The 26813-nt window shown below is 52.5% G+C and overlaps 1 protein-coding gene and 1 non-coding gene across 4 annotated transcripts; both read left to right on the top strand.

Moving 5' to 3' along the window:
* Nucleotides 1-11588: 11588 nt before the first annotated feature.
* LOC116477592 (small nucleolar RNA ACA64) lies at nt 11589-11715 on the top strand. The gene has a single exon (XR_004250551.1). It is a non-coding gene; the product is annotated as a small nucleolar RNA ACA64 (small nucleolar RNA).
* A 6244-nt stretch (nt 11716-17959) lies between these two features.
* Nucleotides 17960-26772, top strand: MCAM (melanoma cell adhesion molecule). 3 transcript variants are annotated; one of them, XR_004250331.2, is made up of 17 exons: nt 18187-18330; nt 20106-20230; nt 20329-20536; nt 20620-20690; nt 20793-20880; nt 22402-22581; nt 22703-22824; nt 22923-23085; nt 23181-23299; nt 23402-23543; nt 23690-23811; nt 23905-24046; nt 24142-24237; nt 24424-24571; nt 24861-24978; nt 25417-25716; nt 25835-26772. XR_004250331.2 is itself a non-coding variant. In XM_032167700.2 (16 exons), the coding sequence occupies exons 1-16, from the start codon at nt 18264-18266 to the stop codon at nt 25444-25446; spliced, it is 1941 nt and encodes a 646-aa protein (XP_032023591.1). In that variant the 5' UTR covers nt 17960-18263; the 3' UTR covers nt 25447-26772. The 3 variants fall into 3 exon arrangements, 2 of the variants coding, with proteins under 2 accessions (XP_032023591.1, XP_032023590.1); XM_032167700.2 differs by having other exon boundaries at nt 17960-18330; nt 25417-26772; XM_032167699.2 differs by lacking the exon at nt 24861-24978 and having other exon boundaries at nt 18188-18330; nt 25417-26772.
* The last annotated feature ends 41 nt before the right edge of the window (nt 26773-26813 follow it).

Raw genomic sequence — 26813 nt, 5'->3', positions numbered from 1 at the left:
CACTGCATCTGGGCTGGGCTTTGGAATAGCACCGCCTTCGCAGACTGCTCAGATCCGTCTCCTCATTCTCTTCTATTTATTCATCTATTATATCATTTATTGAGCTCCTACAGTGCATTGAGGATACAAAAAAATTTTAAGACAGTGCCTGCGGTTCACAAGGGAAAGCAGATTATTACAGGGGATTCCCAAACTGCTACTCCAAACTTTCCTCACCAGGTTTTTCAACATCTCGGAAGATTACTTCATTGTCATTGAGAAAAAGGGGCTACAGATTTAGAAACTGCTCAACTTCCTACCCTGGGCCTTCCTACTGTAGAGTGCAGTGGCACGATCTCGGCTCACTGCAACCTCTGCCTCCCGGTTTCAAGCGATTCTCCTGACTCAGCCTCCCGGGTAGTACAGGCGCCCACCACCTCACCCGGCTAATTTTTGTATTTTTAGTAGAGACGAGGTTTCACCATGTTGGCCAGGTTGGCCTCGAACTCCTGAACCTCGTGATCCACCTGCCTCGGCCTCCCAAAGTGCTGAGATTACAGGCGTGAGCCACCAAGCCCAGCCCTGCCCTTTTCTTTAATACTCAAACAATAGTCAAAATATATTTGAAACCCCATCCCAAATATACTGGGAATCCTGGTGTTTTCTACTAACTCCAAGGATGCTTAGCGGACTCCTAGTGGACTTAACTTTCCCCGGTCACCTCTGCTGAATTTCCTACTTGAGGTGAATTCTCCATCTCCACTCCTGGGCTCCTGAAAGTGTCCGTCCCCCTTCACTCCGCCCTGAACACTGCCTTGGAGTCCTTCATTCTCCAAAGCACCACTGATAAGAAGCTGAGGTGTGCAGCAAACCTTTACTGAGGCCTGGGGGTCGTGGTAGGGGCTATGCTATAGTGCAGAGGAAGGACTGCAGTCGCTGAAACTCCTCTGGCTTCTTCCTACACTTTCTCTCTTCCCTGCTCTCACGCCCTGCCCAGGTTATGATTTGTTGTGTTGTGATGTGTTGCTGATGTTTTTATTTTCCTACTTGCATCCTCCCGCCAGTGTCAAATCTTGGAGAATGTGCCCACCTCCCTTTCAAGACACTTGATCCCATCACCCGTACCATCTCCTCTTCAGGGATCTTACTTGTCCAGTGAACACTATGTTGCTATTAATCAATCTTCCTGCAGCACTTGACGCCACTGACCACTTCCTCCACCCTTGGCCTCAGAAGCATTACCCTTTCCTATATTCTTTCTGTTTCCATCATAGCCTCCTCTCCTGTATACACAATGATTTCTAAATTTGTGTCTTCAGCCTGAACCTGTCCTGCAAAGTTCAGGCTCCAGCTGCTTCCTGGACATGAACAGTTCATGGGTATCCCACTGGTGCTTTCTATTCAATATGTCCAAAGTCAAACTTGGCAAACGTGTTGTGCCTGCACTGTGTGCAGTTAACTGGCCAGTTTTCCACACCGAGAAGCATGTAAAGGCCTTCTCAGAGTTGGCAGGATCCTCTAAGAGAGTATTCCCATTCGTTTAGGACCAAGACCTCCCCTTTGAGTGATTTGAGACTCACTAATCCAAAGCCCTCTTTAATGAGCCACAACCCTTCACTCCCAGGAAACCTAGCAGGTAATCCTGCTTTGGGCAGGAACAAAGACTCCAGCTGGCTTTGGGGAGGCAGTTCAAATTGTTTGACAATGTTAGTCCCAGGGATTGAGAAGAAAATAAGCCAGATATTGAGAAAGCTGAACACCTAGAAGCCCTATCCTTGCAGTATTTTCTAATGGAAGATGTAGTGTAAAGCCCTCTGGAGGCCTGCTCTGGTGGCAGTTGGTTTCTGCTGTTGTGCTAACTTCAGGGGTTTTTTTGTTTTGTTTTGTTTTGCTCAGCATAAGATTCTAGCTGGGACAATAGAAGGGATTTTTAGAGACTATGAAGGATTAAGAGATTGGAAAAACCAGAAAAGAATGTCTAATTCAGGGGTTTTGTTTTGTGCTATTGTGTGTATTATGGCCCTCCCCATCGTCTCCTCATCAAGCATTCAGTAAAATCTATATTATTGCCATGGTTTTAGGTTGGCTTTTTTTTTTTTTTTTTTTTTTTAGGACGGGGTCTCCCCCTTTCCCCCCAGCTGGGGTTGCAGTGGCACAATCTCGGCTCACTGCAAGCTCCGCCTCCCGGGTTCACGCCATTCTCCTGCCTCAGCCTCTCCGAGTAGCTGGGACTACAGGCGCCCGCCACCGCACCCGGCTAATTTTTTGTATTTTTTTAGTAGAGACGGGGTTTCACCGTGGTCTCGATCTCCTGACCTCGTGATCCGCCCGCCTCAGCCTCCCAAAGTGCTGGGATTACAAGCGTGAGCCACCGCGCCCGGCTAGGTTGGCTTTTTTTATTTTGTTTTTTAATAATGCAAATCATTTACAGGGTCCCAAAGTCAAAACTTTATAAAAAGGTACAGTCACAGAAGGTTTGCTTTCATCCTTGTACCCTCCACCTTGTTCCCTCCCAGTGCCACCCAAGCTTGAGAGGACCCCAAGTATTACAAACATAGCCAAAAAATGTCTCCATAAAGGAGCACCTGGAGTCCTCTATCAGTCAGGATCCAGTGCTCGTTACTGGTACGGAAAAGCCTATAACCCCAAACGTCAGCTCTGCAAACAACACGGTTCAGGCCCAAAGAAGCTCTTCAGCTCTTCTGCATATCTTTTTTTTTGAGACAGAGTCTCGCTCTGTCACCCAGGCTGGAGTGCAGTGGCATGAGCTCAGCTCACTGCAACCTCCACCTCCCAGGCTCAAGTGCTTCTTGTGCCTCAGTCTCCCTCAGTAGCTGGGACTACAGGCGTGCACCACCACGCCCAGCTAACTTTTGTATTTTTAGTAGAGACGGGGTTTCGCCATGTTTGCCAGGCCGGTCTTGAACTCCTGGCCTCAAGTGATGTGCCCGCCTCAGCCTCTCAAAGTGCTGGGATTACAGGCCTCCACCGTGCCGGCTCTGTCCTATACATCTTACAAAAAAAAGAAAGAAAGAAAGAAAGAAGGAAGGAAGGAGGAAGGAAGGAAGGAAGGAAGGATGGAAGGAAGGAAGGAAGGAAGGAAGAGAAAGAAATTAACATGGTTTGTGCAATGTGGCTGAGGAACATTTTTCAATATTAATTCCTATTTCTCTTTAAATTTACATATATGTAAATATGGAGAAAACATGCATGTGTATTTAACTAGTTATATTCTAGTTTTGCACTAGTTTTGCACTAAGGAAAAAACCTACTCGCAATTTTAGTCTTTGATTTAAAAGACTGTCAAGGGCAAGTCTATGATAACAGCAATGACATGGTTAGTAAAGATAAAAAAGATGAACAAGCCAGGATTTTGGCCAAAAATCTAGAAGCATTTTTTTGGTGACATGTCCCCTATATGGCATAGTTGAACTTGTTACTAGAAGACACACCTAATTGTGCTGATAATAATGGCATTTTTGGAAAAATACAAAGATTATATGCAATATTCTGGATGTGCCCAAAGATGAAATATCCTGGAAAAAACTATATCACAATTGACCTTACAACTACTCTTGGATACATGATGGGAATGCTGGCTAAATGCTGTTAAAACAAGTCCGTTTAATTTAGACAAGAAACTAGAAGGGGTGGGCACTATGGCTCACACCTGAAATTCCAGCACTTGGGGAGGCCAAGGTGGGCGGATCGCTTGAGCCCAGGAGTGCAATTCCAACCTGGGCAACATGGCGAAACCCTGTCTCTACTAAAAATACAAAATATTAGCTGGGCGTGGTGGCATGTGCCTATAATCTCAGCTACTCCGGAAGCTGAGGTGGGAGAATCACCTGAATTTGGGAAGTCAAGGCTGCAGTGAGCTGTGATTGCACCACTTTACTCCAGCCTGGGCAACAGGGTTGATACCCTGGAAAGAAAGAAAGAGAGAGAGAGAGGGAGGGAGGGAGAGAGAGAAAGAGAGAGAGGGGAAGGAAGGAAGGAAGGAAGGAAGGAAGGAAGGAAGGAAGGAAGGAAGGAAGGAAAAGGGGGAGAGAGAGAGAGAGAAAGAAAGAAAGAAAGAAAAAGAGAGAGAAAGGAGGGGGAGGAAGGGAAAGAAAGAAGGAAAGAAGGGAGGGAGGGAGGGAAGGAAGGAAAGAAGGAAGGAAGGGGAAACTAGAAGACTGAGCAGAATTAAGAAAATTCACAAAGAGCAAATTATGGTCTCAAATGGAAAATCAAATTACACTTGCATGTGCACTACCCACAGATATTTGAGACGGTTGTTTAATATGAATAATATTGATAAAAGTGTAACCAAAATACTGCTCATTTGGATATTTTTTTAAACAAGTGATGAACCATTATTGATACTTTATTATGAACTGAAGTCCATAGTTTACATTAGGGTTCACTCTTGGTGTTGTACATTCTATGGATTTTGTCAAATATTTAATGACATTTGTCCATCATACAGTGTTATAGAGAATAGTTTCATTGCCTTAAAAATTCTCTGTGCTGTGCCTATTCATCCCTCCTTCTCCCCAGACTCCTGGCAACCACTGATCTTTTTACTGTTTCCATAGTTTTACCTGTTGTAGAATGTCATATAGTTGAAATCGTACAGCATGTAGCCTTTTCAGATTGGCTTCTTTCTCTTAGCAATATGGATTTAAGTTTCCTCCATATCTTTTCATAGCCCATTTCTTTTTAGCACTAAACAATATTCCATTGTTTGGATGTACTAGCTAATTTATCCATTCATCAATTGAATGACCTCATGGTTGCTTCCAGGTTTGGGAATGATGAATAAGGTCTGCTATAAACATTCATGTGCATTTGGGTGGACATAAGTCTTCAACTCATTTGGGTAAATACCAAGGAACACAATTGCTGGATCATAAATATGGGATGAGTATTTTTAGTTTTGCAAGAAATCACCAAACTGTCTTCTAAAGTGGCTATACCATCTTGCATTCCCACCAGCAATGAATGATAATTCCTGTTGCTGCACATCCTCCTCAGCATTTTGTGGTGTCAGTTTTGGATTTTGGCCATTCTAATGAGTATGTAATGGTATCTCATTGCTGTTTTAGTTTACATTTCCCTGACAGTATATAGTGTGGAGCATCATTTCATATGCTTATTTTCTATCTGTATATCTTCTTTAATAAGGTGTCAAGTTTTTGGGCCCACTTTTAGATTGGGTTGTTTTCTTATTTTTAAGTTTTAAGAGTTTCTTTTATGCCAGACCTACAGTCCCAGCTACTCAAAAGGCTAAGGCAGGAGGACCACTTCAGCCCAGGAGTTCTGGGCTGTAGTGCACTATGCCAATCAGGTGTCTGCACTAAGTTCGGCATCAATGTGGTAACCTCCCAGAAGTGGGTGACCACCAGGTTGCCTAAGGAAGGGGTGAATCAGCCCAGGTCAGAAATAGAGCCGATCGGCCGGGAGCGTTGTCTCATGCCTGTAATCCCAGCACTTTTGGAGGCCAAGGTGGGCGGATCACGAGGTCAAGAGATAGAGACCATCCTGGCCAACATGGTGAAACTCCGTCTCTAAAAAAATACAAAAATTAGCTGGGCATGGTGGCACATGCTTGTAGTCCCAGCTACTCGGGAGGCTGAGGCAGGAGAATCGCTTGAACCCAGGAGGCGGAGGTTGCAGTGAACCGAGATCATGCCACTGCACCCCAGCTTGGCGACAGAGTGAGACTCCGCCTCAAAAAAATTTTTAAAAAAAAGTGAAAAGAAAAGAAAAAAGAAATAGAGCAGATCAAAAATCCTGTGCTGATCAGTAGTGGCTCGTACCTGTGAATAACCACTGCACTCCAGCCTGGGCAACATAGTGAGAACCTGTATTAAAAAGAAACGAAAAAAAAAAGAGTCCTTTGTATATTTTGGATAACAGTCCTTTATCAGATGTGTCTATTGCAAATATTTTCTCCCAGTGTGTGGCTTGTCTTCTTATTCTCTTGATAGCTGCTTAATTTTGAAAAAATAAAAACACAGGAAGGTTAAACCAGAAATAACATTAATTACTACAAGGGGTGGGGGGTGGAGGAATGGAATGGAAGGGATGAGGAGGAAGTGACACTCCTTTAAGTATACCGTTTTGGTATAATGTTGACTTTTTTTTTTTTTCTGAGACAGAGTCTCACTCTGTCACCCACGCTGGAGTGCAGTGGCACGATCTTGGCCCACTACAACCTCTGCCGCCCGGGTTCAAGTGATTCTCCTGCCTCAGCCTCCCGAGTAGCTGGGATTACAGGCACCTGCCACTGCACCTGGCTAATTTTTGTAGTTTTAGTAGAGACGGGGTTTCACCATCTTGGCCAGGCTGGTCTTGAACTCCTTGACCTTGTGATCCACCCGTGTCGGCCTCCCAAAGTGCTGGGATTACAGGCATGAACCACCACATCTGGCCTAATTTTGACTTTTAGAAGAATGCTAATGTTCTTTATATTCGAAAATTAAAATAAATCAATAGAAATGAGAAATAAAAAACCAAAATGCAAATAGAAAAAAATAAACCCAGCTGTGTTTCATATAGAACAATGTAGCCACACAAAAAGGGGAGGGGTACAAGCTAACTGTAGACCCCAGTGGCTCACACTTGTAATCCCAGAACTTTGGGTGCATTACTTGAGGCCAGGAGTTCAAGGCCAGACTGGGCAACATGGTGTCTCTACTAAATAAATAAATACATACATACATACATAAAACACATATGCAGTTTTGTTATAAATGTTATAATAAGAAATAAATAAATTAGCCAAGTGTGATGATGCATGCCTGTAAGTCCCAGCTACTTGGGAGGCTGAGGTGGGAGGAACACTTTCAGCCTGGAAGTTCAAGGCTGCAGTGAGCTAAGACTGCACTACTACACTCCAGCATGGGTGACAGAGCCAGACTCTGTTTCAAAAAAAAAATAAGAAGAAGAAAAAAATAAAAATAGTTTAAATATTTTCTGGGATCAAATATTTGTTATATGTAACCCCTTTAAAATATTTGAACATGGCCGGGCGCGGTGGCTCACGCTTGTAATCCCAGAGAAGGCTGAAGGAGGCGGACTTCATGACAGATCGAGACCACCCACTTCACCTGGTAGACGAGACCTCTCAAAAAAAAAAAAAAAAAAAATTTGAACATAACATACAAAATTTATGATTCTTTTCTGAATCTAAGTCTTGCTTGAGCATATTAGTAATAATTTCATTTGCTAAGTCCTCAGCAGAGCAGTTTCTCCATATTAAAATTAATTTGTTGGCTGGGCGTGGTGGCTCACGCCTGTAATCCCAGAACTTTGGGAGGCCGAGGCAGGTGGATCACCTGAGGTCAGGAGTTCAAGATCAGCCTGGCCAACATGGTGAAGCCCTGTCTCTACAAAAATACAAAAATTAGCCAGGCACGATGGTGGGTACCTGTAATTCCAGCTACTCAGGAGGCTGAGGTGGAAGAATCGCTTGAACCCAGGAGACAGAGGTTGTAGTGAGCTGAGATAGCGCCATTGCCCTCTATCCTGGGTGACAGAGCGAGACTCCGTCCCAAAAAAAAAAAAAAAATTAATTTTTTAAGGCCGGGCATGGTGGCTCACGCTTGTAATCCCAGCATTTTGGGAGGCAGAGGTGGGCAAATCCCTTAAGCCCAGGAGTTCGAAACCAGCCTGGGCAACATGGCAAAACCCCATCAGTACCAAAAAAACAAAAGCAAAAATTAGTTGAGCGTGGTGGCACGTGCCTGTGATCCCAGCTACTTGGGAAGCTGAGGTGGGAGGCTCACTTGAGCCCATGTTGCAGAGGTTGCACTGCAGTGCAGATGTTGCAGTGAGCTGAGATGGCACCACCGCACTCCAGCCTGGGTGACAGAGTGAGACCCTGTCTCAAAAAAAAAAAAAAAAATTGGCCAGGGTGCGGTGGCTCACGCCTGTAATCCCAGCAGTTTAGGAGGCCAAGGCAGGTGTATCACTTGAGGTCAGGAGTTGGAGACCAGCCTGGCCAACATGGTGAAACCTTGTCTTTACTAAAAATACAAAAAATTAGCTGGGCATGATGACTCATGCCTGTAAACCCAGCTACTTGGGAGGCTGAAGCAGGAGAATCACTTGAACCTGGGAGGCAGAGGGTGCAGTGAGCTGAGATCACACCACTGCAGTCCAGCCTGGGCAACAGAGTGAGACTGTCTCAAAAAAAAAATTATTTTTTTGAAGACCTCAGAACAACTATGACTCAAGAAAGGCCAATTAATTTGGCATTACTGGCAAATTATGAGAAATGTTTTATTATAACAACATAATTAAGGAATTTCCTGAAGTGAAGGTAAGGAAAATTAATTTATGGAATAAATATATAATCATGAATTGTGTATCACTTTATTACACATGTAGATATTGCTAGTCCATCACAAGCATACCCAGGCAATAATATATGTAATAATATATGCAATAATAGCTAAGTTAACTTATCTTGGATATTTTGTTGACTTTGGGTCATACAAAAACCATACCTTTACTTTTTTGTTTTGTTTTTTGTTTTTTTTGAGACAAAGTATCTCTCTGTCGCCCAGGCTGGAGTGCAATGACACAATCTCAGCTCACTGCAACCCCTGCCTCCCAGTTTCAAGTGATTCTCCTGCCTCAGCCTCCCGAGTAGCTGGGATTACAGGCAGGCGCCACCACGCCTGGCTAATTTTTGTACTTTTAGTAGAGACAGGCTTGTCTTGTCCTCCTGATGTTGGTCAGGCTTGTCTTGTCCTCCTGATTTCAAGTGATCTGCCTGCCTTGGCCTCCCAAAGTGCTGGGATTACAGGTGTGAACCACCGCACCCGGCCAGCTTTACATGTTTTTAAATTTTGTCATTAGAAGGCATATTTGTCAAGGTAGGAGGATAGAGCATACCGAACAGCTAGTTAGCTTTCAAATATTTAGACATATGATATGTCAGCCTTCATTTATACCCTGCCCTATCTCCACATATATTATGAGGGTGGAGGGCTGTTCCTTCTTATTCCCTCTTTAGGTAGCCATTTTTATGTTTTCTATTTTTTATTTTTATTTTTTGAGACAGGTCTTGCTCTGTCATCCAAGCTAGAGTAAAGTGGAACCATCTTGTCTCACTGCAGCCTTGACTTCCCAGGCTCCAGCAATCCCCCCACCTTGGCCTCCTGAATAGCTGGGATTACAGGCATGCGCCACCACACCCAGCTAATTTTTGGATTTTTTTTGTTTTGTTTTTGGTAGAGATGCGATTTCGTCATGTTGCCCAGGCTGGTCTCAAACTCCTGGGCTCAAGCCATCCACCTGCCTTGGCCTCCCACAGTGCTGGGATTACAGGTATGAGCCATCTTGCCCAGCCATATGCCTACCTTTTTAATTTAAAATCATGTTCGGTAAAGACTGTAAAGAATAGCCTTCCCTTCTCATCTATTTGTTTATGGATATCTTTTTATTATCAGTTTGGAGTCATGGATTCCTATTTTATTCAAATTCAATGGGTTTTATTCCATTACAGTCCACACCGGTATATAGAGATTGTCCTCTTTGTTTTTTGTTTTGGTTTTGTTTCTGTTTTTGTTTTTTTGAGACACAGTCTTGCTCTGTTGCCCAGGCTAGAGTGCAGTGGCACAATCTTGGCTCACTGCAACCTCTGCCTCCCAGGTTCAAGCAATTCTTGTGCCTCAGCCTCCGGAGTAGCTGGGACCACAGGCGTGCACCATCATGCCTGGCTAATTTTTGTATTTTTAGTAGAGAGGGGGTTTCACCATGTTGGCCAGGCCAGTCTCGAACTCCTGACCTCAAGTGATGGGCCCACCTCGGCCTCCCAAAGTGTTGGGCGTGAGCCACCGCGCCTGGCCTGTCCTCATTCTTTTCTCTCTTTTTTTTTTTTTTTAAATTATACTTCAGGTTTTAGGGTACATGTGCACAATGTGCAGGTTTGTTACATATGTATCCATGTGCCATGTTGGTTTGCTGCACCCATTAACTCGTCATTTAGCATTGGGTATGTCTCCTAATGCTGTCCCTCCCCCCTTCCCCCACCCCACAACAGTCCCCGGAGTGTGATGTTCCCCTTCCTGTGTCCATGAGTTCTCATTGTTCAATTCCCACCTCTGAGTGAGAACATGCGGTGTTTGGTTTTTTGTCCTTGCGATAGTTTACTGAGAATGATGGTTTCCAGTTTCATCCATGTCCCTACGTCCTCATTCTTTTAACAGCTACATAGTACTCCACTGCGTGGAGTTGGTGCAAGGATTGTTTTTAAGTGGACTCGGTGAAGTGCTGTATCCCACCTCCAAGAGGTTGCCAAGGGGATCTCAGTCACATGTGGATGACATAAGGGAAGAGCCCTTCTCCCCACACTTATCTCTCATTCTACTATGAGACTATTATGATAAAATGAACTGGCTTGTTGGAGGTAAAATAAGGCCACACTCTGTGTGCAGAAGGCAGGCTCCCCAGAAGGGATTGGCTATTTTCAACCTCATCACCCAAGGGAAAAGAGGGATCTGAGAAGGGAAATGGAAACTTAGTAAGAGGGGCCTTTTGTTCTGTCCCTCTGGGGCCTGAGCTCTAATGGATTTAAAGTCACTCGTGGTTGCTCCCCTGCTTAACACCATTTATACACAGCCTGTTGCTCTGAGTAATTGACCATGGCTTACATATCCTTTGTAATCTGGCCTCATCCTTCACTAACCTCAGCCTTCCCTTGCAGAATGTTAACCAACTCCTAGCAGCCCCCTTCACATAGCGAGCTCCGTCACACTTCAGACAGCACAGCCCACCCCCACTTACCTGGTTACCTCCTATTCATCGCCTAAAATGAAGCTCGGCATCAACTCTTCCAAGAAGCCTTCTTTCATCACCTCAGGCTGGGTTAAGTAACTGTTTTATGTGCATATTTGCACCCTGGTACGCAGCTCTTTGTGTTATAATTATTTATTTGTCTGTCGCCCTCAGGAGACTGTACGTTTCTCAAGCACATGACCCTTGTTTTAGTTATCATCCTGTCTCCAGCCCCCAGCTTAGTTCCTGACTAGTGTGCTGTATCCCAAATCACAATACACATATGCACCGAGTTATGAGACAGAGAAGGGAACTACAATGCCCCTCTTGACCTCAAACCCTCTCTGCCCACATATCATCCCTAGCTTTGTTGCAAGGCTGTCATTACCCAGGATGAAGTGAAATAGGAGCCAAGAGTCTGGCTTCTGCGATTCATCAATCCGGCTTTTCAGTCCCCCATCCTCCCACCTGCTCTGTAGGATGAGAAAACAATTCAAACTAGTGGCACCAGGGGGAGCTCTCAGGCCAAGATGAAATCAAGAAACCATGGTAAACCTAAATTCCAATGTCACATCGTTTTTCCATTGCTCAAGAACCTGCAGTGGCTCCCCATTGCCCACCCTATCTTGAGCTGTTCCCGTATAACCTAAGCCCATCTCATCTGCCCAAGCTCCCACGTGCATGCACCCTCTACCGTGCTGAATTTCTGCTTAGCCATGTAACTCACAAGGGTGATGCCAAGGGGTAATGGTGTAGCTAAAGCTAGCCCCCTCTCCACTTAGGTAGGTCTGGCTGCGTCAGCCACCCACATCCCTCTGGTGGTTGCGGAGCCCAGGGTTGGATGAAAATCATCCCGGGCTTTGCCAGTGGCCGCGAGTGAGATTCAGTGCCCAGAGCTTCCAGGGGCCTCAGCTCACCATGCACTGCCCCATGTGTGGCAATGAAACCCAGGCCCTGACAGGCACCGCGTAAAAATAAATACATAAATAAAGCTATCCGCAATGCACTCCAAGTAAATGGATACTGGAAATGAAAGTAGTGGACTAGGCTGGGCAAGGTGGCTCACGCCTGTAATCCCAGCAGTTTGGGAGGCTGAGGCAGGCGGATCACTTGAGGCCAGAAGTTCAAGACCAGCCTGGCCAACATGGTGAAACCGTGCCTCTACTAAAAATACAAAAATTAACCAAGCGTGGTGGTGCGCCTGTAATCCCAGCTACTTGGGCGGCTGAGGCAGAAGAATCGCTTGAACCCAGGAGGCAGGGGTTATAGTGAGCCGAGGTCAAGCCACTGCACTTAAGCCTGGGCAACTGAGCAAGACTCTGTCTCAAAAAAAAAAAAAAGTAGTGGGATTGCTATGTGAATATAATCTCAAGACAAGTCACCTAGCCTCTCCACCAACTCCATCTTCTAGTCGGATGGCTGCTCTGACACTTTCTGACAGGGAAATTCTGTAGTTGTCCATATGCGTGCCCCTTTCGTGGGTCCCATCTCTCTCTTTTTGCTTGTGTCATTTCCCCTGCCTCAAAAGATCATTCCTCACTCCTCCGTATCTAAACCTGACCTTTCATTGAAGGCTTCGCATTTCCGGAAAGACTTTCCTAGCCAGCACAGTCCGCATCGACACTCCCTTTTCTGAATCCCAGTCGCACTTCCTGTCTTTACCACACAGCTGAGCTCTTAATTCAATTGTAATTATTACACATAGAGTGTGCAGGTTTTGGAGTTCGTTAGGTAAAACTTGGTTCAAATTTTAGTTCCTTGGAGTGATGACAAAATTCTGGAACTTGATAATGGTGATAATTGCACAACATTGTGAATGTGCTTAATACCACGGAACGCTGATGTTTGAACTGGTTAAAATTCTGTTATGTGCATTTTACCACAATTATTTATTTGTTTATTTTTGGAGATGAGGGTTTCCATATGTTGCGCAGGCTGGCCTTGAACTACTGGGCTCAAGCAATCCTCCTACCTCAGCCTCTCGAGTAGCTGGGACCGCAGGTACACACCACTGTGCCAGCTGTTAACACAGTTTTTTGTTTGTTTGTTTGTTTTTTAAGACGGAGTCTCACTCTGTCGCCCAGGCTGGAGTGCAGCGACGTGATCTCGGGTCACTCCAACCGCCGCCTCCTGGGTTCAAGCAATTCTCCTGCCTCAGCCTCCCGAGTAGCTGGGAATACAGGCGCGCGCCACCACGCCCAGCTGATTTTTGTATTTTAGTAGAGATGGGGTTTCACCACGTTGGCCAGGATGGTCTCGATCTCTTGACCTCGTCATCCACCCGCCTCGGCCTCCAGAGTGCTGGGATTACAGGCATAAGCCACCGCGCCCAGTCTCTTTCCTCCCCTCTCTACTCCCGGCTCCAAGATCAGCCCTGGTAGCAGCAGTGAGGGTCCCAGGCTCCAAGATCAGCCCTGGTAGCAGCAGTGAGGGTCCCAGGCCTCGCCGGGATGGGATGGAACAAGGCTTCCCTTCTCCAGGGCTCCCCCTGGGTTGCTGGCAGCCCCGTGTGGCAGGGAAGAGGAACTGCAGGAGCGTCCTTCAGGGAGGAGAGGGGCCAGAAGACCGCAACATGGCGCCCCCAGGTTTCCCACAGGCCGCCTCCTGTAGACCAGCTGGCCTTTCCCTCAGTGACGACTCAAAGTCAAATTTGAAGAGCTCTCTGGGGACATTCCTCTCCCGGGATGGTGGTATTTTGGGGAGCGGATGTGAACTTCCCTGAAGGCGAGAGGTGTAAACTCCCAGCATCCTGCTACCACCCTCCGCCCCCATCACCCTTCATTCCCCAAGTGCAGGCTGGGGGCAGAGGAGAGGGAAGGGGATTAGGTGCCGGGGCTGGGGAACCGAGACCCAAGGTGTAACCGCTGACAGCAGCGGGGTCCGCAGAGCTGCAGGGAGACACAGCCGCGCCCCCGCGGCGCCGACGCTGCCATCTGGCTAGAGGGCCCCACTCTTTCTTTAACCAGAGGTCACAGCCTCATTGCCTACCCAGGAGGCAGCCCCGAGACGCCCCCTGCGGCCTGAGTTTTCTCCACCCTGTCCCCGCGCCCACCCCAGCTCTGCCTTCCCCGGCTGCACGGCTTTGTAAAGGGGACGGCTGGTCAGACCGAATCACTGCGCGGGCCCGCGCTAGGTCGGGCCTGGAGACTGGATCCGGGGCTTCCGGAGAGCCCCGGGCTTCCGGAGAGCCCCATGCTCCCCGCGCTCCTATCCACCCGCGGCCGCCTGAGCATTTATGGTAATGTTTGGGTTGGGGCGAGCGGCCCGATCCCCACCCCCTGCCTCCGCCGGGCGGGACCTCGAGGTCGGCTCCTGAGGAGCTTAGCGCCGGCGCCTTCCCGCCGCGGCCAGGTCCCCTGGGTGGAGGCCCTGGGTGCCGGAGGCCTGAAGTCCGGCAGGTGGGCTGGCCCCAGTGCGGAGGCTCCTAAGGCCGGGGGGTACCAGAGGGACAGTCCCCAGTCGGTCGGAGGAGGGGTCCGCGCCGTTGGGGGCTCCGATGGGAGGGCTATGATCCTGCTCAACCTACCCTAACCACCCAGTGCTGCCCACCCAACCCCCGCCTCTGGCTTAAGAGTCCATCATCCCCAGGAAGAGTCCCGATGCATCCACATCCTCTTTCTCCTTCTCTCCCCCACCCCCTGGCAGGGAAGGGGCTGAGGGAAGAGGCCAGCAGCTCTCAGGGGAGTCGTCGGAATGCTGGGAGCCTGGGAACAGACCCTGCGGTCCCTGGGAAAGCCAAGCTGTGGGAATCCCACCGTCAGCCCCCTCCCCAGGATGGGCCACCGGATGTCGGAGACCCCAGTTCCCCAACAGGGATCTTTGTGAGGGTGGGCCCCGCCCCCCAGTTCAAGCCCCAGCCTGGCTCGACCCCAGAGTTCAGTAGGCCATCTGTGACGAAGACAGCCCCTCCCCCGCTCTCCGCCCTCCACCCCCCTGCCTGCTCCAACATAATCCTCGCCATTGTGCCCGTCGCCCCCTCCCCCCGCTCCCCTTCTCTAGACCCCTGTACAATGGGGCCTTTGCAGCCTCCAGAATGGAGATGAACTCACGGGTTTTCCAAGTTTAAAAATAGCCCCTCCCATCCCCCAGAAGGCCACCCTCCCTTTCTCCCATGGTGTTGTGGGGTGCACCTCCATCCCGGCTGTGCCTCCTTCCTCCTGCCCTGGGTCAGGTGCGAAGGACATGGGTGAGACAGCGTCCGGCGGTAGCGGGGCTGCTTCCCCCAATTCAATCTCTTCCCCCACATCTTCCACCTGCCCCCCCGGTACAGTATCCGGTTTCCTGCCCCCTACCCTTTTCCACCCTGTTTTCACTCCTTCAGTACAATCTTCTACTCACACCCACATTCTGGAAAAATTCTCCAACTTCCGCACCCCCTCCAAAGACCCAGGCCGGATCCTATTATTTGGCCTGGCCAGGGGGTTCCCCAGTCTCGGTAACTGCCAAGATTGTTGGGACTCCCACCCCATGTCCTCATAGCAGCTGCAAACACCTCTTTATCAGCTTCCTTCCTCAGCCCAGCCCACCCTTCTCATAACCTCACATCCTGCTCAAGGCGCCTGGATCCAGGGTGGGTCAGAAGTCACTAAGTTCCCTATGCTGGAGCTGAGAAAGGACACTTGGGTTCCAGTCTTGCCCCTTCGCCGCCTCTGGGGACAGGTCCATCCTTGTCTTTTTTTTTTTTTTTTTTTTTTTTGAGACGGAGTCTTGCTCTGTCGCCCAGGCTGGAGTGCAGTGGCACAGTCTCGGCTCACTGCAAGCTCCACCTCCCGGGTTCACGCCATTCTCCTGCCTCAGCCTCTCCGAGTAGCTGGGACTACAGGCGCCCGCCACCACGCCCGGCTAATTTTTTGTACTTTTAGTAGAGACGGGGTTTCACCGTGGTCTCGATCTCCTGACCTCGTGATCCGCCCGCCTCGGCCTCCCAAAGTGCTGGGATTACAAGCGTGAGCCACCGCGCCCGGCCATCCTTGTCTTTTTACCTCCAACTCCCCAGGGCTCCACTTCTCCTTACAATGAGCTGAAAGCTCCACCCACCCAGGAGACTGTGGCTGAGGAGCCCCACCAAGACCCCCGCCCCACCTGGCCTCAGTTTCTCCGCCTGTGGTCAGACCTATACTAGAAACATGCAGAGGGCATTATGCACAGGAGGGTCCCCTCATGTGTGAGGGGCCCAGGTCCACCATGGGGCTGGAGGAAAGCAGCCTTCTTGCCTGCAACCCAAGGAGGGAAAAAAGAAGAATTAGGACTCTGCCCCCAGGGCCTCTTCTGGCCCTGGCCTACATCTGAGCCAGGCTCTTCCAACCCAGTCCAGGTGCTGGGTCCCTGCAGGGTGGAAGGCCATGCTCTCCTCCTGCAACTCCCTTCTGCTGGCTGTCACTCTTGTCCTGCTGGAAGTCCCGCAGCCACCTTCTCTCCCCTGGTGCTGCGGGAGCGCTAGCCTCCGGCCTCTAAGAGCTGTGGGCTGATCCCCTTCACCTTCTGCTCCCTCCACCCTGCTCCCTGCCTCCACTCCTAACCCCTCTTTAGTTTGGAATTCCAAAGTGCCCACCTCATGAAACCATCCCAAAGCTGTCTGTCCCCTGAGGCTACAACCCACTCCGAAGCAGCCTAGACAGCCCCAGGCTACTGGCTTCCTTAAAGGACAGTCTTCTGTGCTTGTTTGGTGGGGCCATGCAGGGGAAGGGACGTCACCCTAGGCTCTAGGCTCTAACCTCATTTCCCTTTCACCGCAGAGACGAATCCTCCACCCCCACCTGGCTTCACTCTCCTCCAGCGGAAGAATTCAGAACTGACTGTCCTTGGTGGTTAGCTGGCTTTGTTTTCAGGCCAGAGAGGCGAATGATTAGTTAATGGCGTTAAGTGAAGGAAGGGGGTTGGGCAGGGAAGCCAGCTCCATGCCCAGCCGGGCCTGCCAGGGCAAACGGCATCCTTCAGCCATTCCCACTCCAGCCCAGCAGACAAAACATTCTCATCTCTTCAGCTCTGGGCCTGGGGCCAGTCCATACATTCACTCTGGAGGGGGGAGCCAGGGTCCTCCTCTTGTTCTCCCTGCAGGCTCCAGGCTCCAGGCCCCTGGCCCGGTGGGCCTGGGCTCTGCACAGCCTCTGGCTAGAGACTAATGGCATTGGAGGAGGGGTCGGCAAGGCTCTGAAAGACAAGGCTGGTGTGGTTTGCCAGTCATCTCTGCGTCATCAAAACGCCACCCCGGAGCATGCTCTCAAGTCACCTGGCCATCTCCGGGGTTTGCTGGCTCACCCTCCACCTCCCCTAGCTAGCAGAGGGGTGGCCCCACTGGGCAACAGACCTCTACCCAAATCCAGGCCCCTATTTGGCACTCCCTGGTGAAGGCACACCAGCAGATGTGGACCCCTTTTCTGAGGCCAGGCTGCTGGGGTCAGAGTGAGGCAAGAGCCCCTCCCCCTCTCTAGAGCCTTAGTTCAAGAGGCCAGAAGACCCAGGGAGAAGCCGGCGTTTTTGGGAGAAGGGTAGCTGCAGAGCTCCCCACCCACGCAGGGCTGATTTGATTCTTCCCTCAGCTGTGGACCCACAATCAATAGGGCTGGGGAAGACATGGGGTGGGGGAAGATCAGCGCTGCCGGGATCCTTTCAATCATCAGGAACAGCAACAAGTTTGCAGGGTCAGGCTGGGGACCCTCGCCCATTAACTCTCTTCTCCCTGTTTCTTTCTCTTAGGTGAGGGGAAACTGAGTCCCAGGGTAGGCTCCAGAGTGAAGAGGGAAGAAACATGATTTTCAAGGCCCAGGTGTGGACAAGTGTGAACGCCTTGGGCCTGTGAATTCAGGCCCCTCCTTCCTTTCTCTGGTCAAAGGCTACACCTGCAGGAGCTTGGGTTTGAAGGGACAGCCCAGAAGGCACCGTCTCCACTCCCCATACAGGTACCTCTGGGTCTGTGGGACTGGCGCAGGGTTCTTCTCCTAAAGCTGCCAGCACTGTGAGGCTGAGGCAGTGCCAGGCCGGCGGCAGCGGCAGTGGTGCAATCGTTCTGGGAAGCCATAGAGGCCGGCCTGAATTCTCTGTGGCAGGGGAGGGGAGCCCAAGTGGGAGGCCCCTTGGGGACACCAAGGACCAGGTCCGCTACTGCTCCTCCCCCAGGAGGTTCCCCAGGGGCTACATTGGCTGGCAGGGTCTGAGAGGGGTGAGCCTGGCTGGCTTCGACCCGGGGCGACTCCGGGCATCCGGGACAGCTTCTCTTCGCTGCCACCTCGGCCAGTCAGACCCGGAGACACCTGTCACTACCTCCTCAGCCTTCCCAAGCCAGGAGCCTGGGAGTCCGGCTCTGGCCTACCTCCGGCAGCGCTCCTAGGCGCAGCTCCCGGGCTGGCGGCGCCGGGGCCCGCCCCCTAGGGCTGCGGCGCGCGGGGCGGGGGCTGGGGGCTGCGCGGGGCGGGGCGGGCCCGGGCGCTCCGGGCCCCCTCCCCCGCCCCCCTGACGTCAGCCCCCGGCAGCCTCGAGCTGCTCACTTGGCTCTCGCCCTCCGGCCGGGAAGCATGGGGCTTCCCAGGCTGGTCTGCGCCTTCTTGCTCGCCGCCTGCTGCTGCTGTCCTCTCGTCGCGGGTGAGTGAGTTCGCAGGGGGGCCGCGCCCCGGCTAGGGGTCTACGGTGGAGCGTGCCAGGGAGTAGAGCCAGCGGCGCGGCGGGGTCGGGGCGTTGCGCCCGGGAGGACGCGCCTCCTCCCTGGGTCCCCGACCCCCGGGCGCCTTGCGCGCGAGCAACTCTTCTTTGCAGCCAGTTTGCAGCCGGGATTCTAGAGTATCCCGGGAGCAGCACTGGGAAGGCGGGGAGGAGGCTGCTTCTGGGAGCGAGAAGGGGTGGAGCCCAGCCTTTCGGGGTGCTGGGGGGTGGGTCGTCCCTGAGGTGCTCACTCTGGGGGCCCGCAATTGAAGCCGGGCAGGAGGCGCAGCTGGGGCGCATCCTCAAAGCCTGAATTCCGCGCCCGCCTGTTGCTGGAAAAGGCAGCTTCCTTCGCTGGAGGGGGTGCGCCGACTCACCCCTTCCCCCTCCTGCCTGGGCATCACGCCAGGCTGGAGGTGAGCGAGAGCGGGAGGTTCGGCGGCTCCCGCCCGAGCTGGGCGTTGGCAGGGGTTGCGGGGCGGTGCGAGTCGCCTCGCGCCTCCCCGAGTGATGGGATCATAGGGGACAGAGATGAGGGATGGAGGATTCCCATACTGGAAGCGCCCGCTGGCTTATTTTGGGGACCACATTCAGGTGGGAAGAGCGCCCGGGCACCTCGGAGCGTTTCTCCGGATCCGCCTGGTAGCCGGGCGCTCTCGGGTCCACGCTGCCCTTGTATGGCCCGCAGCGGTGTCGCGTGTTTCTCTTGGCTCTCATTCCGCCGTCCCAGCCGCTGTCCGGCTGGGGAAGGGGAGGGCTAGGCAATACCCAGCTCGCTGGCCTCATGCCCAGCGCCAACCATGTCCCTGGGGTATTCCAGGCTACTGCCTCCCAAGCTGACTTTATTTCTGGGGAAAGGGCTAAATCGGGCTCCACAGTTGCAGCCGGTCCAGCTCCACCCTGCCCTGCTCTTCTAGCTCTGGGAGGAGTCAGGGGTCTGAGGCTCTGGGTTGGAGACCCCCACCTTCCACCTGCCCTCCTTGTCCGAGAGCCAAGGCAACAACCCAGGCATCCCAGAGCCCAGGCAGATGGTGTCGAGTGACATCACCTCCTCACAGGGCTGGCAGCACGCTGGCACCACTGACGTCACTCCTGCCCACTGCCTGGCTCTTGCCCTGACCCCTGGGGGAGACTGACCTCTCCATCCTTACCAGCTTCCCAGGGTGGGGTCCGCGGGTGTGTGCGGAGTGTTCATGGAGGTGCTGTTGAGGGAGCATGAGACGGGAACTTCCTCCAGAGTTAGGCCGCTGGGTCTTGTGGGGAGTTAGGGCAGGGATTTTGGAGGGCAGAGGGTAGAGCAGTGGTGTCTTCCCCTGGCGGTGGTGACACAAAAGGGCCTGTGTGCCCCAGCCTGGCACATGCCTTGCATTCCCACACTCTGAGCTCACCCGGAGAGGAGGGGGCCTGGAAGGAAAGGGGCCTTCCTCTTGGCCCCGAGCCTAGGTTGCCCCTCTCTGCCCCTCTACCAGCCTCAGCTGAAGCTGTTCGGTGCTCAGTCTCTGCTGAATCTCTGCTCGGCTCCAAGGACCTGGGGTCTCCTGGACGGGGAGAGGGCTGGCCCAGGTGGGGCGCGGGTCAGGGAGTCGAGCGTTCAGAGGACAGGGCCCTCTACAGACCCTCTGAGTGGCAGGAAAAACAGCTGCGGCAGCGCTGCGAGGGGAGGGGCGGGCAGCAGCCTGAGCTGACACAGCTGCGGGGGCCCCGCCTCCCTCCCCCAGGTGTGCCCGGAGAGGCTGAGCAGCCTGCGCCTGAGCTGGTGGAGGTGGAAGTGGGCAGCACAGCCCTTCTGAAGTGCGGCCTCTCCCAGTCCCAAGGCAACCTTGGCCATGTCGACTGGTTTACTGTGAGTGCTTGGGCTCCTGCAAGGGCAGCCGGGGGAGGGAGACTCTGCCCCTCTTGTAGCCCAGGACCCTTCTCCTCCTCTGTATCTCCTCCCATTAGGTCCACAAGGAGAAGCGGATACTCATCTTCCGTGTGCGCCAGGGCCAGGGCCAGAGCGAACCTGGGGAGTACCAGCAGCGGCTCAGCCTCCAGGACAGAGGGGCTACTCTGGCCCTGACTCAAGTCACCCCCCACGACGAGCGCATCTTCTTGTGCCAGGGCAAGCGCCCTCGGTCCCAGGAGTACCGCATCCAGCTCCGCGTCTACAGTGCGTGTCCCCGTGTCTGCCAGTTGGGTAGTGAGGGTGGTGCGACGTGGTCAGATGTCCCCCTCATTTCTATTTTCTTGTAGAAGCACCGGAGGAGCCAAACATCCAGGTCAACGCCCAGGGCATCCCTGTGAACAGTAAGGAGCCTGAGGAGGTGAGATGTGTGGCAGGTGGGCTGGGCAGCTGGTGCACAGCCGCTGAGATGGGGCTTGCAGGGAGCTCGGAGGCAGGGAGACTCACACCCTGTGTTCTTTAGGTTGCTACCTGTGTAGGGAGGAACGGGTACCCCATTCCTCAAGTCATCTGGTACAAGAATGGCCGGCCTCTGAAGGAGGAAAAGAACCGTGAGTAGCCTTTTCTCCCAAAAGCCACCCTTGGGCCAGGTGTGGTAGCTCACACCTGTAATCTCAGTGCTTTGGGAGGCCAAGGCAGGAGAATCTCTGGAGGCCAGGAGTTCAAGACCACCTTGGACAACATAGGGTGACCCTGTCTCTACAGAAAATAAAAAAATTAGCCAGGCATGGTGGTGTGTGCCTGTGGTCCCAGATACTTGGGAGGCTGAGGCAGGAGGATCATATGAGCCCAGGAAATAGAGGCTGCAGTGAGCTAGGATTGCACCACCACACTCCAGCCTGGGTGACAGAGCGAGAACCCATCTCTTAAGAGCTGTCCCTATGGTACTACACAGGAACTGCCTTACGTTTTCTTTAAGCTTTTAACTTAAAAAAATTGTACAAATGGTGCTTGAAAATATTTTCATGAGAATTTAAACTGACAAAAAATCTAGAAGTTTCTTCTTGCCTGAGACCCCCCTCCCAGAAATAATCTCTGCTATCAGGGTGTGTTCTTTCAAGCCTATTTCTATGTATTTGCTCATATATAGAAACATTTCTAGAACGACATAGGCTTTTGTTTTTTATTATCTAAATCAGTCATTCTTAACCAGGGGTGATTTTGTACCCCCTCCTCCTAGGAGATATTTGGCAATGTCTGGAGATATTTTTGGTTGTCACACATAGAGGGGGTGCTACTGCCATCTAGTAGGTAGAGAGACCAAGGATGTTGCTAACATCCTACAGGGCACATAAAGAATCAACGTGGCCTAAAACAGCAGTAGTGCTGGCTGGGCTTTCGCCTGTAATCCCAGCACTTTTGGAGGCCAAGGCCGGCGGATCACCTGAGGTCGGGAGTTCAAGACCAGCCTGTCCAACATGGAGAAACCCCATCTCTACTGAAAATACAAAATTAGCCAGGCATGGTGGCGCCTGCCTGTAATCCCAGCTACTCAGGAGGCTGAGGCAGGAGAACCACTTGAACCCGGGAGGCAGGCGGAGGTTGCAGTGAGTCGAGATTGCACTGTTGCACTCCAGCCTGGGCAACAAGAGCAAAACTCCGTCTGGAAAAAAAAAAAAAAAAAATTATCGGTAGTGCTGAGAAACCCTGATCTAAGTGGTGGTGTATGGTATACATTGTTAGACAATTTCTTTTATACAGTGTTTCTGGGTCAGTCTATTTAGATCAACTGATCGTTTTGCTTACCGCCAAGTTTTCCATACTATGCGTGGCAGGTAGTCGAGTTCACCATTCCCCAGTTAGTGGACATCTAGACAGCTGCTCGTTTTTATCACTGCAGCTTTCTTTGCACACATCCTTGGATATGAGCAGACATGTAAATGTTTTTCTAGGGTTGACCCTGAGCAGTAAAAGTGCTGGGTTGAAGGGTTTCCAGTTTGCATTTGTACCTGGCCCTCTACAGGGGACAGAGGACTCTTTAGATGGTCCCCTGCCAACCCCGGTGGACAACCCTAGGGTGGGGTTGGAGGTGGGGCTGAGGCTGAGTCTTCCTCCCCTTCCTCCCTGCCCAGGGGTCCACATTCAGTCATCCCAGACTGTGGAGTCGAGTGGTTTGTACACCTTGCAGAGTATTCTGAAGGCACAGCTGGTTAAAGAAGACAAAGATGCCCAGTTTTACTGTGAGCTCAACTATCGGCTGCCCAGTGGGAACCACATGAAGGAGTCCAGGGAAGTCACCGTCCCTGTTTTCTGTGAGTACTACCCTGACTCTCTGCTTACTGGGGCTGGGGCTGCTGGAAACTCCTGCTGGCCCCTCTCTATCCAGCCCAGGGTTGACTCATGGGCCAAGAGTTACCCCCTTTGCCTATGCAGACCCGACAGAAAAAGTGTGGTTGGAAGTGGAGCCCGTGGGAATGCTGAAGGAAGGGGACCGCGTGGAAATCAGGTGTCTGGCTGATGGCAACCCTCCACCACACTTCAGCATCAGCAAGCAGGTGTGGGGGCTTTGTGCTGGGTGCAGGTGGGGATGCCAGCAAAGACCCAGGTGGAGTGGCGGGAGGTGCACTCTGCTCACCTCCCCAATCCTCGCTAGAACCCCAGCACCAGGGAAGCAGAGGAAGAGACAACCAACGACAACGGGGTCCTGGTGCTGGAGCCTGCCCGGATGGAACACAGTGGGCTCTATGAATGTCAGGGCCTGGACTTGGACACCATGATATCGCTGCCGAGTGAACCACAGGAACTACTGGTGAACTGTGAGAGGCTGGGGACCCAGGACAGGGGGACCAGGCTAGGGCAATAGGGAACTGGTCCCGCCCTGCCCTGTGTGACATGATTGCTGTACCCCCAGATGTGTCTGACGTCCGAGTGAGTCCCGCAGCCCCTGAAAAACAGGAAGGCAGCAGCCTCACCCTGACCTGTGAGGCAGAGAGTAGCCAGGACCTCGAGTTCCAGTGGCTGAGAGAAGAGGTACCCAGGCGGGTCTGGGGCAAGGGGCTGATGGGGTGGGTGGGGCTGGGGGTGACAAGAATGTGCTCTTTCCCAGACCCTCTGACCCATCTCTCATCCCAGACAGGCCAGGTGCTGGCAAGAGGGCCTGTGCTCCAGTTGCACGACCTGAAACGGGAGGCAGGAGGCGGCTATTGCTGCGTGGCGTCTGTGCCCAGCATACCCGGCCTGAACCGCACACAGCGGGTCAGCGTGGCCATTTTTGGTGAGGCCCTCCCTCTGGGTAGAGACCAGGTCACCCCAATTTTAAGATCTTTGACAAAAAGCCACCTGCTGCCCTGGGGAGCTCTGGTGCGGAGGGGGAGGCAGGCTAGCTGGGCTTGCTGCTTCACCTCTCCCTACCTCCCCAAGGCCCCCCTTGGATGGCATTCAAGGAGAGGAAGGTGTGGGTGAAAGAGAATATGGTGTTGAATCTGTCTTGTGAAGCGTCAGGGCACCCCCGGCCCACCATCTCCTGGAACGTCAACGGCACGGTGAGCAGGTGTCTCCTAATCCCCGCCTGGGCTTTGCGGCCAGAACCAGAGATCCTCCCCATCCCCTGAGCTGCCTCCTTCCTTTCCTCGCAGGCAAGTGAACAAGACCAAGATCCACAGCGAGTCCTGAGCACCCTGAATGTCCTCGTGACCCCAGAGCTGTTGGAGACAGGTGTTGAATGCACGGCCTCCAACGACCTGGGCAAAAACACCAGTGTCCTCTTCCTGGAGCTGGGTGAGGGCTGCATCCCTGCAGGGGATGGCAGGGGCAGGCCCAGGCACGGGCAGTAACTTTGCGCTTCTCCTAACACCCCTCCCTCTGCCTCCTAGTCAATTTAACCACCCTCACACCAGACTCCAACACAACCACTGGCCTCAGCACTTCCACTGCCAGTCCTCATACCAGAGCAAACAGCACCTCCACAGGTAAGCCAGGCCTGGCAAGAGAACAGGGCTGTGCCAGGGCATCCTTTCTGCCCTGTCCCTCCCCAGAGAGTCCTGTCCAGAAAGGTGAGTAGCAGCCCCATCTTGTCGGCCCTGGACTGGCTGGGGCAACAATGGTGACGAGGTGGCCTGGGGCAGGGAGTGACGAGGAGTGTCTTTGTGGCGCAGAGAGAAAGCTGCCAGAGCCAGAGAGCCAGGGCGTGGTCATCGTGGCTGTGATTGTGTGCATCCTGGTCCTGGCGGTGCTGGGCGCCGTCCTGTATTTCCTCTATAAGAAGGGCAAGCTGCCGTGCGGGCGCTCAGGCAAGCAGGAGATGTAAGCCCAACACCGGCCCCTCTGCCCTCGCCCGTTTTGCTGCCCATCCTGCTGCCTGCCCAGCACCCGCCTGCCCCTCCAGAGCAGGAGTGAGGCCCTGGGCCAGGGTGCTCCCCGCTCCACTGCCCACTGCCCAGCTTCCATCAGCCACACGGTCTCATGACCTGCTTCCCTGCCCTGGGCTGGCCCTGGAGCAAGGAGCCCTCATCCATTCCACATCCTTCACAGCAGGCCCTTCCCTTCCTGTGGCCCTGAGGTACCAACCTCTCACCTCCCTCCCTCCTCCCAGCACGCTGCCCCCGTCTCGTAAGAGCGAATTTGTAGTTGAAGTTAAGTCAGATAAGCTCCCAGAAGAGATGGGCCTCCTGCAGGGCAGCAGCGGTGACAAGAGGGCTCCAGGAGACCAGGTAGGAGGCAGTTCCTGTGGCCAGAGCCTGCCACATCCTCAGGGACCGGGGGCAGTAGGGACTAACGGTTCTAACTCTCTATCCTTCATCCCTCTTTGTCGGAGATAGGGAGCAGGCCCCATCTTGCCTTCTTAACACTACTCACAGATGGCAGGGCCAAGCAAGTGGCCGAGGGAGCTTGGAGGAAGACTGAGAAAGACCCTGTCCCATCACCTTTTCCTGACCAATGCCCGTGGCTCTGGGTGTGGCCATTTCACCAGTGCAGTCAGACGGGGGCCGCCCTCCTTCCCTGGCCTGCCATGCCCATCCTCGCTCCCTCCCCAAGGCTGCTGCACCAAGTTCATCGGCTTCTGCTTCCATCTCTCCTTCCTCTCAGTGCTCATACCTTCAACTCAGCACCGTCTCCGTGTTTCCCTCTTCTCCTCTTCCCACTTTTAGGGAGAGAAATACATCGATCTGAGGCATTAGCCCCGAATCACTTCAGCTCCCTTCCCTGCCTGGACCATTCCCGGCTCCCTGCTCGCTCTTCTCTCAGCCGAAGCCCCCAAAGGGACTAGAGAGAAGCCTCCTGCTCCCCTCGCCTGCACACCCCCTTTCAGAGGGCCACTGGGTTAGGACCAGAGCTGTCCTGAGGACTTCACTTGGCCCTGGAAGGCCCGGTTTTCAGGGACCAGTCCACTACCATCTCCACGTTGAGTGAAGCTCATCCCAAGCAAGAAACCCCAGTCTCCTGAGTGGGTAGGAGAGTTTCTTGCAGAACGTGTTTTTTTCTTTACACACATTATAGCTGTAAATACCTGGCTCCTGCCAGCAGCTGAGCTGGGTAGCCTCTCTGAGCTGGTTTCCTGCCCCAAAGGCTGGCTTCCATCATCCATGTGCACCACTGAAGTGAGGACGCACCGGAGCCAGGCGCCTGCTCATGGTGAAGTGTGCTGTTCACACCGGCTCCGGAGAGCACCCCAGCAGCATCCAGAAGCAGCTGCAGTGTTGCTGCCACACCACCCTCCTGTCTGCCTCTTCAAAGTCTCCTGTGACATTTTTTCTTTGGTCAGAAGCCAGGAACTGGCGTCATTCCTTAAAAGATACGTGCCGGGGCTGGGCGCGGTGGCTCATGCCTATAATCCCAGCACTTTGGGAGGCCGAGGCGGGCGGATTACAAGGTCAGGACATCGAGACCATCCTGGCTAACACGGTGAAACCCCGTCTCTACTAAAAATACCAAGAAAATTAGCCGGGCATAGTGGTTGGCGCCTGTAGTCCGAGCTACTCGGAAGGCTGAGGCAGGAGAATGGTGTGAATCCAGGAGGTGGAGCTTGCAGTGAGCCGAGAACGTGCCACTACACTCCAGCCTGGGTGACAGAGCCAGACTCTGTCTCGGGAAAAAAAAAAAAAAAAAAAAAAGATAGATATGTGCCTGCAATGAGGAAGCTGGGTACTGTTTTTGAGTTCAGGTGAATTAGCCTCAATCCCTCGTGTTCACTTGGCTCCCATGGCCCTCTTGATGGATCACCTAAGACTGAAAGGTAGGAGGGAGTGGACAAAGATGAGGTCTACACTGTCCTTCATGGAGAATTAAAGCTATGGTTATATTAGCACCAGACTTCTACAAACCAAGCTCAGGGGCCCCAACCCTAGAAGAGCCCAAATGAGAGAATGGTACTTAGGGATGGAAAACAGGGGCCTGGCTAGAGCTTCCGGTGTGTGTCTGTGTGTATGCATACATATGTGTGTATATATGGTTTTGTCAGGTGTGTAAATTTGCAAATTGTTTCCTTTATATATGTGTATATATATATATATGAAAAATAAAGCTTAATTGTCCCAGAAATCTTACA

This window comes from Hylobates moloch, unplaced genomic scaffold (genome assembly GCF_009828535.3).
Source record: "Hylobates moloch isolate HMO894 unplaced genomic scaffold, HMol_V3 SCAFFOLD_11, whole genome shotgun sequence".
In the NCBI taxonomy this organism is placed as follows: Eukaryota; Metazoa; Chordata; class Mammalia; order Primates; family Hylobatidae; genus Hylobates; species Hylobates moloch.
This window is presented reverse-complemented; position numbering and strand designations above follow the sequence as displayed.

Excerpts from the sequence above, each read along its gene's own strand:
- MCAM (XM_032167700.2), top strand. The coding sequence starts at position 18,264 with ATGGGGCTTCCCAGGCTGGTCTGCGCCTTCTTGCTCGCCGCCTGCTGC. Across the intron at positions 24,238-24,423 it reads AGCAAACAGCACCTCCACAG|AGAGAAAGCTGCCAGAGCCA; the intron begins GTAAGCCAGGCC and ends TTTGTGGCGCAG. Across the intron at positions 24,572-24,860 it reads CGCTCAGGCAAGCAGGAGAT|CACGCTGCCCCCGTCTCGTA; the intron begins GTAAGCCCAACA and ends CCCTCCTCCCAG.